Source organism: Corvus moneduloides, chromosome 4 (assembly GCF_009650955.1).
Source record: "Corvus moneduloides isolate bCorMon1 chromosome 4, bCorMon1.pri, whole genome shotgun sequence".
Lineage (NCBI taxonomy): Eukaryota > Metazoa > Chordata > Aves > Passeriformes > Corvidae > Corvus > Corvus moneduloides.
The window spans coordinates 18,557,573-18,574,624 of NC_045479.1; the positions used below are offsets into that span (position 1 = coordinate 18,557,573).

Sequence of the window (17,052 nt, forward strand, 5' to 3'; positions counted from 1 at the left end):
CAAAAAAGCCTTGGTTTTGATGAACTTACTTTTCTAATCAGGAATTTGCCCCCTGCAAAATCTCTGGCCATCTCTCTGAGGATGGGCCCTGCTGAACTGTAGCTGAGGCTCCTCCTCGGTGATGGTGCCTTAGGCACGGGGCTGGGGCCCAGTAGATGGCCCCCTTTGACAAGGCTCCACCGAGCAGGTCCTCCAGAGCTCATCTCACGCCACCTCCCCAGCACCTCTACCCAACAGGAGCCCAACATTTTCAGATGACTATTGATTTTATAAAGGTTACACCAAACTACCTTCATCAACAGTGCAAAACGAGCAATGTGCTGCCCTGCCTTCCTGATCAGCTGGTATTTCATAAACACGTAACATAACACTTCCTACCCTTCAGTAGGAAAAGGAAAATTCTACTCACATCACAATCAATTTTTCAGATTTTTCTTTCACCAATAAAAAATGTGCATTCCCTGTATGAGAAAAGCTCTCCCTGCTGCTCTGGTATTGCAGAAAGGCTTTCCTTTCGGAGCAAATCCAAGTTGCAGGGCTCCTTTACTGCATCAGCAGTATCAATTTTTACCAACATTACCAGTACTTCTTAAACTGAGACTGACGAAACTCTTACACCACCAAAGGATCTACTTCTCACAACCAATCTCTCTTCACTGAGGAATCAATAAAATAAACATTTTTAGTCTCACAGGTCACAGGGCAATTTCTAGCCCTGTAAGAAGTAAAAGAAAGAAGTGCTGTAGCAAATTGAGGAGCTGATTCAATGACAGCGAAGTTAATGCAAAGTTACCACTGTTATCAGTAAGATGTGATCAGGCAACTACCTTTGATCTGTCAAATGCCCTATGATTTCTATATTCTAACCTAGAAAAAGCTAATGTTTCTAGGATGTGAAAAATAGCACGTTTCAAGTGATTCCTTATTTTTCACCCCCACACCACAGCTATTGCCCAATATGGTAATATTTGCATATATGAGCCAGACAATGCATTCTTTGCATGGTTCCATTTTCAACTTGGATCCTGAACCTTTCGGCACTGATTACAGTAAGCACATACTTCACTGTCACTCCCATTTTTCTTGGAGCCAATAAAACAGGCAAGTAGGAAACTTACAGGCACTTCCCTGAATGAGACAAATTTTGAATGAGAAAGACTTCATCAGGGACAAAGTCCACTGGCATTAAATGCTGATACAGCTCCTTGACTGGAAGCTACACTCTCACTCCAGCTGAGAATCCAGTCTTAACATCTACCCACGTCAAAAGGTACTGAGCAAATTGATTTTGCTCTCCTGGAGACTTTCACCAAAAAATTCTCATTCTGGCCACGCTGTTTTCCACCTGTGTCTCTGCCTCTAATTCTCTATTTGCTCTGGTTACATCTGCACAGGCAATTTAACTCACTCGTGTCCATGCAAAAGGTCTCTACGTGGCTCAGAAGTTAAATCTAGCTCTTAAGCTCTGGCCTTTCTGGAATGCTGGCACCCTGGCACTCTATAGATATGCCATATGGATACAAAAAGTAGCCAGGGATCTGATCCCAGGCAGGAACGTGTCCGGAATATGCTTTAGTCATATCAAAGCCAGTTTGTTTATGTAAGTCTGGCTCCCAGGACAACTTTCCAAGCCCTTCGGCAGACCCAAATCTTTTAATACTTCAAACTCCCAACTCGATTTCCAGACATGCTCCTAAACTTTGTTCTGCCTGTCTTCCTGGAGAGGTGCTGAGTGAAGAAACTGGTCAGATGGCAGTGAAGTTGAAGCAGAGGAGACAACCACTGGCTGAAGTGGCTGCAGTATCCCAGCTCTTTCCTTCACCCCTCTCTGGACCCAAGAATGACACCCAGATGGTAAGTTTAAGGATTTGCACATAATGTCCTGAAGTCTGGGATCAGCACTGTGGGTAAACATGCTTTAAAAGAGCTCCCACGACCCCTGAGTTTTCACCATCTCTTTTGTCTTGCCCTTCCTTTCCCACAAGAGCCCTGGAAGAAGGGGCTTCTTATTTATAGTCCCCCTGACTTTCACACTGGTCTTCATGCAACTCCTCCTGGAAACATGCTTTCTACCCCCATCTAAGTAAGGGATGTTGTAGAAATTTTAAATTTCTTTTATTTTTAAAGTGAAATAGGTTAGGCTGTCCTGTGAACCACTGCATTCATGGCAAGGCTGACTCTGAGAGGCACTAAGCTCTTGCTGCCCAGTGGAGTTCACTAGCATGGAGAGAGGAATGGAAAGCAGCAGTGGCTGTTGGGAGGCATGCTGAAATTCCAGCCTGGATGCCTGAATCATATGGCTTTTCTTTACAGATTTTTAGCTCCTGAAGTCCAAATGTGTCTCGTCTGTTCTGTGCACATTTGCAGGCTTCACTTACCACCAGGCTGCAAAGATGCAGAGACACAGAGAGGTATCTTTGGTGATTAAAGGAAAATCTGCCATGGAGTGTGTTCTAAGTAAGTGAAAAATAATAATCTCTTGACAACACTGGAAGGATAAGGTTAAAAGTTTCCTACCTGAGTTACCAATATAGAGATGGTATAATTATTCAGCTGTTTGCAAAGCTACTTCTCTACATCTTACAAAGCAAAGCGATGTCTTGTGACTGGCATCAGATGGGAAACCCAGAGCACTTGCATGTGATGAAAGGTGCTGAAAGGACAGTCCTAGAAAATTAAGTCCTTTCTGATCCACAAGGGATGATCAGCAGTGGCAGCAGTCCTGGGCCACGCTGTTCACTTGGATAAGTTAAGTCTCTGAGGAGCAAACTCAGCCACCACTTTCTAGCCTCATCTATGCCTCTCTGCAGTGTCAGACAAAAAGTGGTTTCTGCCACTTTTATGATAGTTCAAGGATATTTTGGCAACACAATCCGGACTGAGCAAACCTCTTGCAATATATTTATCATTGTTGAGTGTTTATGACAGAACCATTGTTTTTGAGAGCTTTTTAAAGAAAAGTATTACATATGGAAGATGTCATTTAATGCTCTTTACAGATGCCTGGATCACTTAGAAAGAGAAAAGGCAAATTTAAGGTCCCTTCCTTCCAAGCCCTTCTTTCTGTCTTCGTTTTAAATATATGTCTCACTTACAGAGGCTCATCACCACTATCTAAAGTCTCCTTTCCACAAAAAGGAGATAGAGAAAACTGTTCTTTCCTCTTACAGATGAGAGACCATGGTATGGAAAAGACTACTACACTTCTCCAAGGTCACACAGCAAATGTAAAGCACAGAAGGGAGCATCACCTGAATCTGTAGAGTCCTCAGCTGGTAATTTTCCTCACAAATCAAAGACAACTGGGCTGCTGAGACCCAAACGTACCTCCTGGAACCCTACAACCTGCAACTCCAACCCTTCTACGCCCCTCACTCCTTCTCCTGCACCCAGAGAAGAGCAGAGAACTCCTGCTCACCTGGTGGGTGCATGCTTCTGCTCTTCCTCTTCATCCGTGTCGCTGCTGATGGTGATGACGCTGACGGCGGGGCTGGGGGTGTCGGGGATGACGATCGTCTGCCGCTGCCGCTCCCGCGTGCTGCTCGTGGCCACGTCGCCCCAGCCGCACGTGACCGAGGTGCTGCAGGCAGGGCTGTTGTGCACCATGGCACAGCGGGGAGGGGTGTTCTCCTTCACTCGTTTTGACCGCTGGGGCGAGCTGATGGACTGAGAGGATGAAACTTCATAGGTGGATGCATTTCTGGAAAGGGGAAGAAGTGTTAGTTGGTTAAAACTCTGTATGCTTAAGTCGCCCGTTGCCATGGTTTGTGAGTCCTGGTCTCTGATTCAGTAGCACTGGGTTATGGAGTCTGGGAAAACTGCAAAATTGGCAGTCACTTCTTCAAAGAAGACAGTGCCTTGCATGACTTACTCATATAATTGGCTGAAAAGTAGTTTCTTTTAGTAAAAAAATTTAAATTTGTTTCCCCTAGAAATTTCCATATGAGAACTGCTGCCTCTCAGGAGTTTGCACTGGGAGGGTGAAGGCCAGTCACTCCACCCAGACATACAGAACAAAGACAGGCACAGCACGGCTGACACAGGAGGAAGAGCCACCCAAATGATAATCCCTTTCTCCTGTATCCTGCATGGATGCATCGTGACCAGATATTTTTTGGCCAGAAAAAAAACTAGAGCTAAAATTAGAATTTGTTGTGGAAAACAACAATCACTTATCAGAAAAACTGCTCTTTTTAAACAGAAATGAATTGCTGTTTAAGAATCTTTTTCAATGAACTTTCCTGCTCCAGACTTTATCCTCTAGGATGTGATGTCCCATGGATGAAAGCAGGCAGATGGGAGGACATATACTCAGTTTTATTTCATTCCCATGTGAAGCAGCATACAACATATATAAATCAGGAAGAAATACACAATATATTTATTATACAGTAAAGAAACATTCCCAGTCTTCCTATTTCAGCTTACCCGCCTGACCAGCTGGAAAAGGCCCACTTGGATCAGGGATCCAAACACACCCCTATCTGCCAAACAGTGCAGTGTGGGTCTACAGATGGGGTTATTTACCAAAGCACACTGACTGAAGCCCATTTCACTCATTTCCCACACTTCCTTTCTTGGTTGTGTTTCTTTTCGCTACTGCAGAACATCTGGAGATTCAAAAAGGAAGAAAACCTTAAAGTTCTGGTTTTGTTCTACAGTGGGGCCTGGGCTGCGTGTTCAGCCTGGCCTGAAAGCTAACAAAAGGAATAGGTGGCATCCATCAAAAGGAAGTCACCCTGGCAGTATATCACACTACACCAACTTACACAGGCTCTTTTGCATAACAAATGGCTGCACAGTAGCATTCAAAGTGGTTTTTGAATACCAATGAGCAGCGTGGAGTACCCTCCTCTCGAAAAGGAGCATGGTTCCTCATTTGGCACAAAAAGAGTCACAGTCAATGAATTTGTAGAAACCGTTTGCTCGGAGAGTGCCCCATTCCTCCTGAACACCACCACCCTGCCCTAGAAGTGACGGGAGAGGGGAGACCCTGCACAGGCACACTGGCTGCAACAGGCACTCTCTTTTGCTGGCTTGCTGGGGACAGAGCTGCCTCTCTGTGTTATGAATAGACTAAGACAGCTGGAGCCCACCCAAAGTAAATCCAACATTAGAGACCAGATAAATGGGAAGGATTTAAATAGTGGCCTCTTAACTTGAGTCAAACTGGTTGTAAACTCAAAGCCCCTCTGGCCCCAGTCCAGTCACCCAGGAAAGCCACAAGCTCAAGTTTTTGCCACTGCACAAGTGGTGACCCCTTTTGGTTCTCTCCCCTTCACTGTTTTGTGGTTTTTTCATTTAAAAAAGAAGTGTGATAGTTGCACAGCCCGAAGGACCTTCTCCAGAAAAACTGTGCATACACCTTGAACAGCCTTGTCCTCTAAACAAGATTACAGTGCTGTGACAGGCACTGCAACGATCTTACAATCTGAGCTGTGCAAGAAACCCCAAACTCCTCCTTCCAGAGCCAAATGGTCCTACCAAGAGATGACAGATTCTAGACTGCCCAGTATGAGATATCCTTATAAAATGCTCCCTGTTTTATGCTGCCATGATTATAATAAGGCCAGGATATAATAATGGGTATCTGTTGCTGGTGTGGACTGTTGAAGACAGGGGCTAATGATCTATGTTAGAAGCTAGAGAGCTCAGGTGGCCTAAAGCCACCCCACTCCTCCACTCCACGTGGCCATAAAGCTCAGGAGACTGGTCATCACCCCATTGCTTTTGAAAGGGCAGATCTTGTGTGCGCACATCAGGCACATGCTCCTGAAGATGCAGCCCCCTCAAGGTGCAAACACTGCACCTCAGCAATGTTTCTTCCAGATGATGTGGGAAGAAAAGGTGTGGCAACTGGGCACTGTGCCACACCGACCTGAGAATATGCTTACATTTTTAAATCGTGGTGACTACAGGGCCTCGGGTAACTGCAGCAGCGTAACAAACTGTATGAACAGGGCCTGAGCCTCCCATCCTGCATCTTCTCCTGCCACTAACTCCCACACAAAACGATGCTCACTGTGTATATAACACACCTGACTACCTCCTGGGTACCGAAGAGATGAGGCAGCGAAGAGCCCCATCACAAAATGTGTGATCTAATCCCCCACAGGCGTCAGCGAGCACCTCCCTCACCAGCACGCCGGCGTGGCGGGGCCGCAGTCGGAAGCGCCCAGGCGGGGAGCCCCTGGCACTCACCGTGGAGCTGACTGGTGCTGCTTGCTCTTCCTGGTGGAGGTGGCGGCGGGCGGCTGGCGCATGACGTGAGCGACGCCCACGTTGACGGGCTGGGCGGCGGGCAGGGCCACGTGGCTGGCCAGCAGCGTGGGCTGCTGCATGATGGGGTTGTAGTGGCTGCCGTGGGCGTGCGTGTTCCTGCACAGCGGGGACACAGGCACACGTTTAGAATGCAACCGGCGGCTCCTCAGCAGGCTCTTCCACAGCCTCCCACCGCCCGTCACCGAGGTGCCCTCTCCTCCAGGGCCTGCTGGACTCCCAGGATGGAGCGTTTTCCCCAGGGAACAGACTGAAGGAGTGGTGTGGGCACAGCATTCCACTCCGAGGGCATGGAGCAGAGAAGTCTCCCATAGCTCTCAGACAGTGGGATCACAGGCTGCAGCCCTTCTCCTCTCAGCCCTGTAGCCTCACAAGACCCCAGCCCTCATGCCTCCTCCAGCACCTGTGGGTACTTTAGGGCACCTCCAAACACCTCCAGTTTACCTCCAGTCTGCCAGCGGTTGGGTGCCTGCCATGGACTCTGGGATGACGGTCGCGTGCTGGACAGAAGTGTGGGTGGCCACCCCGGTCAGCTGCTGCCAGGCGGGAGGGAGCAGGATCTGCTGAGTGCCACTGGGCCATGCTTGCTGTCAGACAGAGGGAAAGCAATTTCTTAACAAAAGGCATCAAGCACGGAACACAAGCGATGGTCCATGCTCAGCTGGGGCCCCTAATAATGATCATGGTCGTACTACATAGCTCTTACCACCTTTCAGTCACAGATGACAAACAGTGTTAGGAAACCACAGCAAAAGCAGGAATAGTTATTAATATAGAGAATGCAAAGGAGGGGGCAAAAAAATCCCTGCCATACAAAGCAGCAGCTGTGTTTTAGGTTAAACTGGGAATGGAAGGGATCAAAACTTGTTGGCATTTCAACCCAAACATCAAATTTTTTAGCACCGTCTAATTTTGGATCCCTAGATCATCTGGGCACTACTGGCTCCATTGTTAATTTCCCCTTTCTACAGCCAGCTTACTTTCTCAAATAATGCACAGCTACACATTGCATGCCTGTCCTCTCCACGTGTTCTGCAGCTTTTACCCCCCCTCTTAGAGGGAGGAAAATCTCTGCCTGTGAGTTGAGCCATCATTCTGCTATGCAATCACCCCTCCAGCTGTGCTGCCACAGGCATGACTCAGGTTGTCCTGCTCCAGTGACTCCACACAAGTCAGATGGTTGTTTTTAGAACTTGGGAAACTTTCTTTGCTATGTGCTGCCTGAACGTGGCTCTGGCAGCTTTTCGCTGCTGGGCTGAGGAACTCAGGGGTATGAGCTGCAGCCCACCTTAGTCCTAACCTGCACTACTGTACTGGACCTGTGTTGTGTTATCTCACTGCTCCAAGGAGGCTAAATTTGAGGGGAGGCTTCCTCCAGGCATGCATTTATCCCCTTCCCTATCCTCACAAGGATCAAGGCTGCTATAGTGAGGCCTCTCAGCAACATCTGCAAAGGATGGAGAGTCACAAGGCTCCTGAGAGCCCTTCATCTAGGGAGCCACAACCATGGACTGGTGCTGCTTGGAGCAGGCAAAAGGACGAGGCAAAGGCACAAAAAGATCAGGGAGGAAAAAAGCCTTCTTATTATTCTCTTTTCTTTTTTTACCTCAGCTTTGCTTTAAAAGAGGAGACTAAACTACTGTTGCAGTCAATCCCAGGGGACTACCTGGATTTACTTGCAGACAAAACTGCTTCCTCCCTTTTCAGGAAGGGAATGGAACAAATCTAAGCTCCTTGTCCAACTGCAGTGCATAAATTTAGATGCAGTGTCAGGGCCTAGGCACAAATTCCTCACTTATTAGGTAAGGACCACTGAATCATTTAATCTGCAGATAAGACTTGTCTAGGCTGATCCACCAGCACAGTGTGCTGTGCTTACACATGGAAGGCTTGTGCTGGCAGCGGCAGCCTGGTCCCAGTTAGTGCATTACTGCAAAACTTTGCTGGAGTGGTGGAGCAATTCTGGCCCTTGTCCTCAGGAGCTGGTAGGTCCCCTGGTGTGACCGAGCTCGTGCTCCGGATATAGAGCAGAAACAACTAATGGAATAACGTGTTTGTTTTGAAAGCCAGTGGCAGGATCTCTGTGGGAAGTGTTGTTGGGAAGGAGTTAAAAGGACAGAAAATCCAGAATCCAGGGTGTTATTCAAGGACAAGGGGACAGTTCTGGGTCACACCATGGAAGCCTGCCAGAAAACTGTACAGCTTTGCCTCTTTTGAGATCTGAAGCCGCAGTGAGGTATTAGTAAAGACAGGATCAGTCTCCTTTCACTGGCCTCTGTGCATACAGTATGTGGACCACACTTGCTTGAGAGGGTGAAAAGAGACCCAGAGAAGTTACAACCAAGTTACTTTAGCCACTGACCCTGCATCTTGCAGCCTGCTTGCTCTGTCTTGCACTGCCTAGCTCCATGCCACAGGCTGCAGACACACAGCTGCCAGAGATGATGCTCAAGCTCTGTCAGTGCCTCTGCCCTGGATCCCTTGTCCGGGATACCTGGTCTTGCACAAAATGCTCAGGAAGAACCCGATGCCACCTGCACTGAGATGCAGTAAGGCTTTACCAGCCACAGGCATCCTGAGGAGGGCAAGTACAGAAACCTGTGCCATGTGCTGGACAGGGGAGAAAGCCTGATGGCACTACACAGCTCTGGGAGAGCAAGGAGTAGCACCATGCCTGATCAGTGGGACAAATAAAGCAGGGGACAGACAGAAGTGGGCTCTGGAGGTGCTGCACTCTCTGCTGGGGCCAGTCCCTCTTGCAGTCGCAGCAGTCACACGGCCCAGGCTGAAGAGCATTAGATAAGCAGCTGTGCATGAGAGGAACAGCTCTCTGCTGGGAGAGAGACACGCAGCCGCCGAGATCAGATGTGACTACAATGCATCACAAAGAAGCTGTGTTTTTCCATTCAGAAAAACTGGAATTGGGTACAGATTTGTTTATCAGACCAGCTGCTCAGCCCGAACCGAGCGAGGCCCACGGACACCAGATGCCACCGGCATCAATCAGAGTGCCCTGCCATCAGAGACAGCTCGCATTTCTCATCGCGCGAGACAAACAGGCACAGCAACAGGCACACTGCCGCTCTTGGATTACATCAAAAATTAAAAATCTATGCAAGTGGCATGTTTCTGTTTTGCAGAAACAGCCAGAATTCCCCTTTGGAAGTGACAGCGAATGAAGCGTCAGTAGAAAGTATGAAAGGAGGAGCCCATGAAGTGGGTGTTCAGAGGCAGCACTGCTATTGGTAACCTGTGGGCAGGAGGGTGCTCAGGAGGAGCTTTACTACCAAGCACTCCTCACTTGCATAGAGCCCAACGAGACCACCATGAGAAGAAAGAAGGAGCAGGAGGTACTGAGATCTTTCAGGACCCTGCTGTCTTTGAGATGCTTCAGATCCAACCCTCACCTCTTCAAGCTCCAAAGAATAGCACACCACAGGAGGCCTGGCAGAATGGTGGAGGCATGTAAAGCTCTGTGACCTCCTTTGCTCACTGCCTTGGCTGACTTCTTGCACAAGCAAGAGGTGCCAGCCACTGAGCCTGCACAGACTGCTCCTTGCTTTGCCATGGCTTTTGTTCCCCTGCCTCTTAGGCTCTCCTTTCCTACCAAACAAGGGAGGTGGCCCATGCCGGCTGTTAAAACAGGCTGCAGTAGAGACCGGTTTGATGTTTCAGACAGCTCTCTGACAAAGGCTCTGCTACTGGGAAGGGGCAGGGCACACTAGCTGATGGAAACCACACAAGCTGCAAGTTGCATTTTGATCTGTCTTCACCAGATAAGTGTGATTGGCAGCTGGCAAAAGAAGGCAATAGCACCAACAGTCTTACCCCAGCAGTGCAATGCACAGTCGTAAACCCTGAAGTCTACTGGTACCTGACTGCATATGAACCTGCTGGCATGGAAGATCAAACAAGCCTGAGACAGAGACATGCCTTTGTAACTAGTAACTGGTCATCTTTTCCAGGTTGCACAACTTAGTCTTAAGTATAGTAGGGGCTTTTTTCCCCCCTGTCTGGTATCAGCATGGCACCAGTCCAAAAACAGTCGGGGCAGATTCATTGAAGCCAGCACAAGGAGGAATGAACTGCTCCTCTGGTCTGAGGAGGTGGGGTATGCCTTGTGGATGTGCATGTGATCAGTAGCACCCATTCCTGTTTGGTTTTTTCTAGGAGGAACCATGCTTTTCCTGTGAGAACATTTCAGACAATTGTGCCAATAAGAACTGCTGACAAGGAGAGCTCCTTGAGTGTGGGGCTCTTGCCTCTGCCTCCTACATCTCTCTCATACCTCAAGAGCAGAGGTGCAGCTCATAAAACAGAACAGTGAAAACCTAAAGCATTAAAGATATTTATCAGCAGCATGGAATTCAATGCAACTCCTGGCTGCAAACTACCCCCAAGATTACAAGTTCAGGAGGATGCAAGAAGGTTATTGTTGGTCTCTTCTCAGCTGAGGCCTGACACTGCTTTCTCTGAGGCTTTCCCACTGATTCCAGTAGAAAAGCAGAAGGAAAGAAGGTTTTTCCAGTGGCTTTCACAACTCTGACATAGTCTTTGAGCAGAACAATGAGCTGGGGGAGATTTTGACATTTCAGAGAAAGCTGCAGATCCACGTGCAGCTGCCCAAGTCTCTGAACTGCACCACAGAAGGCCCTCAGAGAAAGCTTCTCTCCTCAGCCTCCAAGAGCTAAACACCACAGCAATTACCTGCTGAGCTCGGTGCCTTTAGAATTGCTTACCTGTGCGAGGAGTCCTGGCTGGATCTGAAGAGGCTGGGCCCCAGGAGCCTGAGTGACAATGGGAACGGCGTTCTCCATCCGAACCGAGTACCCAGCGTGCTTCGAAGGCGAGGCTTGTAACCCTGTTCCACCAGCACAGAAGGTACAGCATAAGCCACCAGCAGCATCGCCAGGAACAGGGGCTGGCTTTCAGAGATGCCTAAAGGCACTCACTGATGTCCACTTAAACTGCAGTGCTCAGACCCTCTGAATAATCAGCTGTCAGAGTGCCACATGTTCTACCCTGGCCCAAAGACGTCCATCAAATGTTCACAAACATGACACGTGTGTATAAGGATGCAGAAAAGACATTTCCAAAGGCACTAAGGGACTAACTGAGTTCATATTTTTAGGGCACCTCAAATGCACAGGAAATATTTCAATACAGTGTGTACAGGGAGAAAAGGAAAAGAGGGGAGTGAATGGCTTTTCTTCCCCATATTCTCTGGTTTAACAACAAGAAATGCTCTTTGTCAGCCAAAACCCACTGCTATGTGAGAATGCTCTCTTTACACCGAAGTGGGATGGGGATCCAGAACTCCATACTCCCTCAGCCTTGATGGGGACAGGTGATCTTCTCTCGCACAGTTTCTTGGGACTCATATTTAAAAGGCCCTAGCACACCCCAAACTCCAATCACTACTGACTGAGCCCCACATGAGCCTAACTGAGCTGGAGGACGCTTCCCTCTCCAGCACCTCAGTGCATGGCACAGTCTGTGCTGCCTCCTCCACTTCAGAGCCTTCTCAAGGCAGCAAGCTGAAGATGGTGGCTTACATACTCCACTTCTGAAGTCGAACCCTTGAGATGCATTTTAACTACGCAGAAGAGGTCTAGCTAAACTTCTCTAGTTCAAAAGAGCTTTGGTAATCTTGCAGAATATTTAACAAGTGCCTGGAGACTAATGCACAGACAGGCTTGTAGAAATGAAGAGCAGAAGCTGCACCAGCTGAACCGAGGTCTGTTTAGACCACTTCCTACAGATACTTGGCTAGTTTTCCCAAATTGCTACAGCATGTCAAGTCAAGAGAAGGACAAGAGGTTAACACTGAGCATCTCCCAAGTTGTCTGACAGTAGTACCTACCACTAGTATACACAGGCAGAGCTGTTTGCAGCAGGGCTGGAGCTAAGGGAATTGTCCTCATAAATGATCATGAGCATCTGTTATGGGGGAGAACCCTCGTCTCCACCAGCACCACACTCCCTGTTGCATTACCCTCCTGAGTTCCCTTTTTAGCACTGAGAGTCACTGAGAAGTGACAGTATGACCCATTACACATGTACTGATTTACTGGTATTGTGTGGGAAAACTTTCAATTTACCTAAATATGTCAGAAGAGCCTTGAACTTTGCTCAGGGCAAAGGATGACAAGTCTCACATATTCTCCCCCAGCCCCTTCTCAGTATCTGCCCCATCGTTTTAGACCAGCTGCCTCCAACTCAGGATGTTAGAGGTGCCTGCAAGATCCTCTGCCAACGCAAACCCTTCCATCTGCAACAACCTCACTGCTCTGATTTACTAGGCCAGCCCTTTTTTCTGCCATGTGACCTGCACTGAGAAAGCTCATTTCCAACAAGATCTGGATAAAGCAGCAGGCCAAGACCTGGTGAGGCTGTCACTTACCTTGGAAGCCTGGTGGGCAGACGATGAGGGCTTGCTGTAAGGGGTCTGGCCGGGCACAGATCTGCGCTGTTCCCGTCTGCAGGGGCATGCTCCGCTGGGCCACCGCAGCCATGGACGCCGCTGAGGGCTGGTAGAGTGCAGATTGGTAATTTAGTATGGAGACCTCAGGGTTGGCTAAGGAAATAGTGGCACTGGAGGAGGTGGGAGCCAGGTTGGTGGTCTAAAGGAATGACGGGAATTAAAACAAAAAACAAACAAAAAATGAGGGAGATGGGTACGTTGGAAGAAGCAAAATCCAAAAAATAATAAAGTAAAATAGTGTAAGACGAAATAAAAACCAAACTAAAACAGCAAACAAGGGGTAGAACAGGACACTGAGGAGCAAAGAGACAAGGGCAGTGCTGGGGGAGGGATCACTGTCTGCCTGAGTAACCACAGCTGTACCATGCCCTGGGACCTCCAGCCACACGGTGCTGCTCAGAGACACAGCACATTCCCTACAGCAGAACTGCAGCCCCATTTCTCACCCAACTGGCTCTGATTGGCAGCATGATGAAGATGGGCTCAGAAAATGTTGCTATCCATAAATTACACTGTTCACTCATCATGTACATAGTTCTGGAAGCTGCTCATATTTCTTAGGTAAAATAGATTCAGCACCTCCATGCCCTGTGAAATCTCATCCTGAGAGGGGAAATCCATTTCTGGCCTTTCCTCTTAGATACCTTGTATCTAAGATGGCACATGCCCCTTGAATTATGTTTGGAATTTGAACTAATCAGAAGGCATAACAGGAGGTAACGCTAATACTTGCAAAGTCCAAACTTCACTTGACTTGTCTTTAAAATCTTTTGGAGCAGAAACTCCAGTAAGGGGATGTTTCAAAGCCAAAAAAATCAGCCCAGAGTTCTGCAAAAATCTAGAAATCTGAAGACTTTTTTTTAAAACTTGGACTGAGTCTAACAGTTGCAGGCAACTAAACAGCTCTGCCACTGCTCTAAATATATGTTCTTAGCAAGCATGTCTAGGGAGCCAGACACTACCAGACCAGAGCCCATCCTTCCTCTCTGTCCAAACATGCCGGCAACACTGCTGGAGAAAGGTCAGACAACACTTTCTCATGGTGAGTGTATGAACCCAGGAGGAGGCTTTGATCAAGGTGCAGGAGAGAGCAGACTAAGCATTTTGCACTGCCCTGGTTGCCACTGGACCCATGCTGCACTGCCACAGCCACAGCCATGAAGGATGTGACAAGAAAGCATTTCTTCCTCCTCCCCATCCCCTCTTGGTGCAGGGGCTGTGAATTGCAATCTGCTCTCCTGTGCAACGCACTGAGCAGCAACCACGGCAGCTCCCACACTCGTAAGCTCAGAAGCCATAACTGGAAGAGGCGATCCCCTGATATTGTGCAGAGACAGGAAACAAAAGAAAGCCAAGACGAGTGGTATGTTGAAGAGAATTGTGAAAGGCTTAGAGCTTGTTCAAATTAAAACACCCTTCCTAGAAATATTTCTACCAATTCCTCTAGGAACACTGGGGATACTGGTTCTGCTCACAACACACACCCCTTATGAGAATTCAGAAATGACCACGGATCTCCCCAGCCAACAACTGATCTTAATGTCAAGTGAATTGCAAGGAAATGAAAGCAAGTCTGCCTTTTGTACAAGTAACTATGGTACAAACGGTGCCTCTGCCCTGCAGCTGGGGCCTAGGGGAGCATGTAGCATGCGTTTCTTTAGTCAGCATCTCAGAAACAGCTTAGAAAGGGAACTGGTGTTTGTAACTAAAACCCTCTCACACTAAGTCATGACCTATCTCTGTCTGTACCTGCTTGAATTGTTTCAAAAGACCTTCTGTGATCACATGTATCAAGACCTTAGTGATGAAGTCTGGTTTTCTGACTGACACAGGAGCACCCTGCACGTCTACACAGACTCCTTTTGCTCCCTTGCTTTCCAAACACCATTTCCGCAATGCCACCTGCAATCTCTAGAGTGAATCTTGAGCAGGCTGTTCCCAAAAGGCTTCAAAGACAGCAGCTATTTCTTGAGCTTCAGTCTCCTAGAGTGCTCTCCCTGGAGAGCTTCCTTTCACTGCTGTGATACAGCACCACAGCAAACAACTTAGCCTGCTGGTCACATAAAATTTATTAACACAGCACCCCCCAACCATGGGGCAAGTAAAACTAATACAAAGCATGACTATAAAGCCAGAGCCCCCAAAACTAGAATGCAATGTGTTCACAGTGGGGTCATATGCACATGGTCCCCACATCAACTGTGGCTCCTGAAGTAAAAGCTATGAGAGATAAGAATAAACATTATCACTAAACTCTTCTGTCCTGTTGATCAGTTACAGTGCTGTGTCTGTTACAGAGGGTTTAAATTCATTTTACTTCAATGTCAATTTGAAGAAGAGCTGTAAGATCACAAATACTTCTGCCTCACCCAGGGAGTGAAGTACTGCTTGCTGCATTAAGGGACTAATGAGCTTTTCCCCATAGCAACTTCCCAAGTAAGCAGGATTTATCACCCCAACAACAACAACATAAAAAACAAGGGCAACATTTCACCGTCACACAAAATGTCACAAGATTACTGCTTGCCTGAAGAAAAGAGAATGAGGAAAAGAGCAGAGGAAGGAGAGTAAAAAGGCACCATCTCTTGGCAGGCATGTTAAATGGGATGCTACTTTGCTTTTCATCTTCTAGGCCCTCCTGACATAAATGTTTCAAGCACTGGCTGCTCGTGATTGATGCCCTCACCTGGTTGTGGACTGTGTTCAGCTGGTTGTTAAAAGTCATGGTCAGGTTGGTCGATGTACTTGGGGCTACGTGGGTGATGAATGGCGTCTTGCTCTGGTTCACCGTGTCGTACATATTCACCCGCCGCTTGCAAATCTCCATGTTCTGGAAGCAGGACTTGACACTGTGTGGGCAAAGGGGGGCAAGGAAGGCAGAGAAAATCAACCAAGCGACTCACACAGGTAACAGTTCATCACAGTGGCCCTGCAACAGGTCTCCATGGCAGGCTTTAGCACTTTCTAGGCTCTTAAAGCCCTTTGCTATTTTATGCAGGTCTCTCTTAACCGGTGAGACTCAAATGAACCCTGCACTGAAGAAGGCCAAGACGAGAGCAGCTGCCATGGGACTCCTGGGTGCTCCCACGGGCCCCTACACTGCAATACAAGTCACAGTTGCTCTCTAGGGGACAGGGCAAGAAATACAAAGTGGCTATATTAAAAGACTGAAAGAGACTGAGAGCAAGAAAGATAGATACTGGGTTTTTTCTGATGATTGAGCCCCAGAGGAAAAGACAACTCATGCTTTTTGCCTCTGTGTAAGCATAAAGATAGTTTTACATGTATTTTGCAAGGAAGAGTTTTACTGTTCTTGATCACTGAGACACCCCTAAAAAATCATCCTTGCTCCTTTTAAGAAGCAGTTCGCTGAGAGCTGAGTCCAGACAAGCAGCTAAAACATTGCCCCTGTCTGGCTAAATGCTTGTGCAGATGCTTATCTTGAAGCATGACATCTCCTCTTGCAGTCAATGGGACAATTCATATCAAAAAGTTATTCCAAAGCAAATTCCTCAATGCCCTGAGGGAATCTGGTTTTGAGGTTATCTCACACTGAGAACTGGATCTCTTGGGGAAATTATTACAGCTTCTTCCTCTACACTGACTTTCCCTTAAATGTTACTGATATAGCAATGGAAATTTTGAGAAGTATCCTATTTTGTGCCCCAGTAAATGAGTGAAAATACTCTCTACATTGTTAGAGCACAGTAGGCACCCGGTACATGAAACTGTCTGTATTTCATTTTTATAATTAGAATACCAAAGCATACAGAGGTTAAGAGACAACACCACAGTGAACCTGGGCAACAGTGTATTTTTAGTACAATCTCATTTTTTGACATGTAAAAACCAATACAGGTTTTCCACACTTCCACCACAATAACTGATTTTACAAATGCGAACTCAGAGTCTGAAACACAACCTCAGAAAGTATAAGGGCATTTATTTTATTTCCATTATCCCAACACGGAGAAAGAGAAATTCCAAGAAGTGAAAATCAGCTGTATGCTGATCGTTTTGTAATGATCTAAGCTGCTGGAGGTAGGCAGTATATCTTCACACAATTTTTAAGAAACAAAATGTCCCTTCAAAAGCAACAACCTTATATAATCCCTAAGGTTGATCATGAAGAGAACCTAGATCTTTTTATTCCTGTCTTGTCTCTCACTCAAATGGTCACCTCTCTTTTCCTACAAGTAATATCTTGGTAACTGGATCTGGGCCATGAACACCTGCAGACAAGCCAGGCTCTGGACACTGTGCACAGCTGCCCATTATGTGCATTCACT

The 17,052-nt window shown here is 47.4% G+C and overlaps 1 protein-coding gene across 5 annotated transcripts in view; it reads right to left on the reverse strand.

Moving 5' to 3' along the window:
• Positions 1-17,052, reverse strand: part of HIPK2 (homeodomain interacting protein kinase 2) — a 131,793-nt gene that overhangs the window by 14,832 nt on the left and 99,909 nt on the right. For 3 of the 5 annotated variants that reach the window (XM_032105366.1, XM_032105365.1, XM_032105370.1), the window contains exons 7-12: positions 15,450-15,612; positions 12,683-12,902; positions 11,019-11,140; positions 6,724-6,866; positions 6,202-6,378; positions 3,419-3,700 (exon numbers count right to left, since the gene is read on the reverse strand). In XM_032105366.1, the coding sequence (XP_031961257.1) occupies positions 3,419-3,700; positions 6,202-6,378; positions 6,724-6,866; positions 11,019-11,140; positions 12,683-12,902; positions 15,450-15,612 (1,107 nt within the window). The remainder of the gene's footprint in view (positions 1-3,418; positions 3,701-6,201; positions 6,379-6,723; positions 6,867-11,018; positions 11,141-12,682; positions 12,903-15,449; positions 15,613-17,052) is intronic. The other 2 variants (XM_032105368.1, XM_032105367.1) reach the window with 1 other exon arrangement.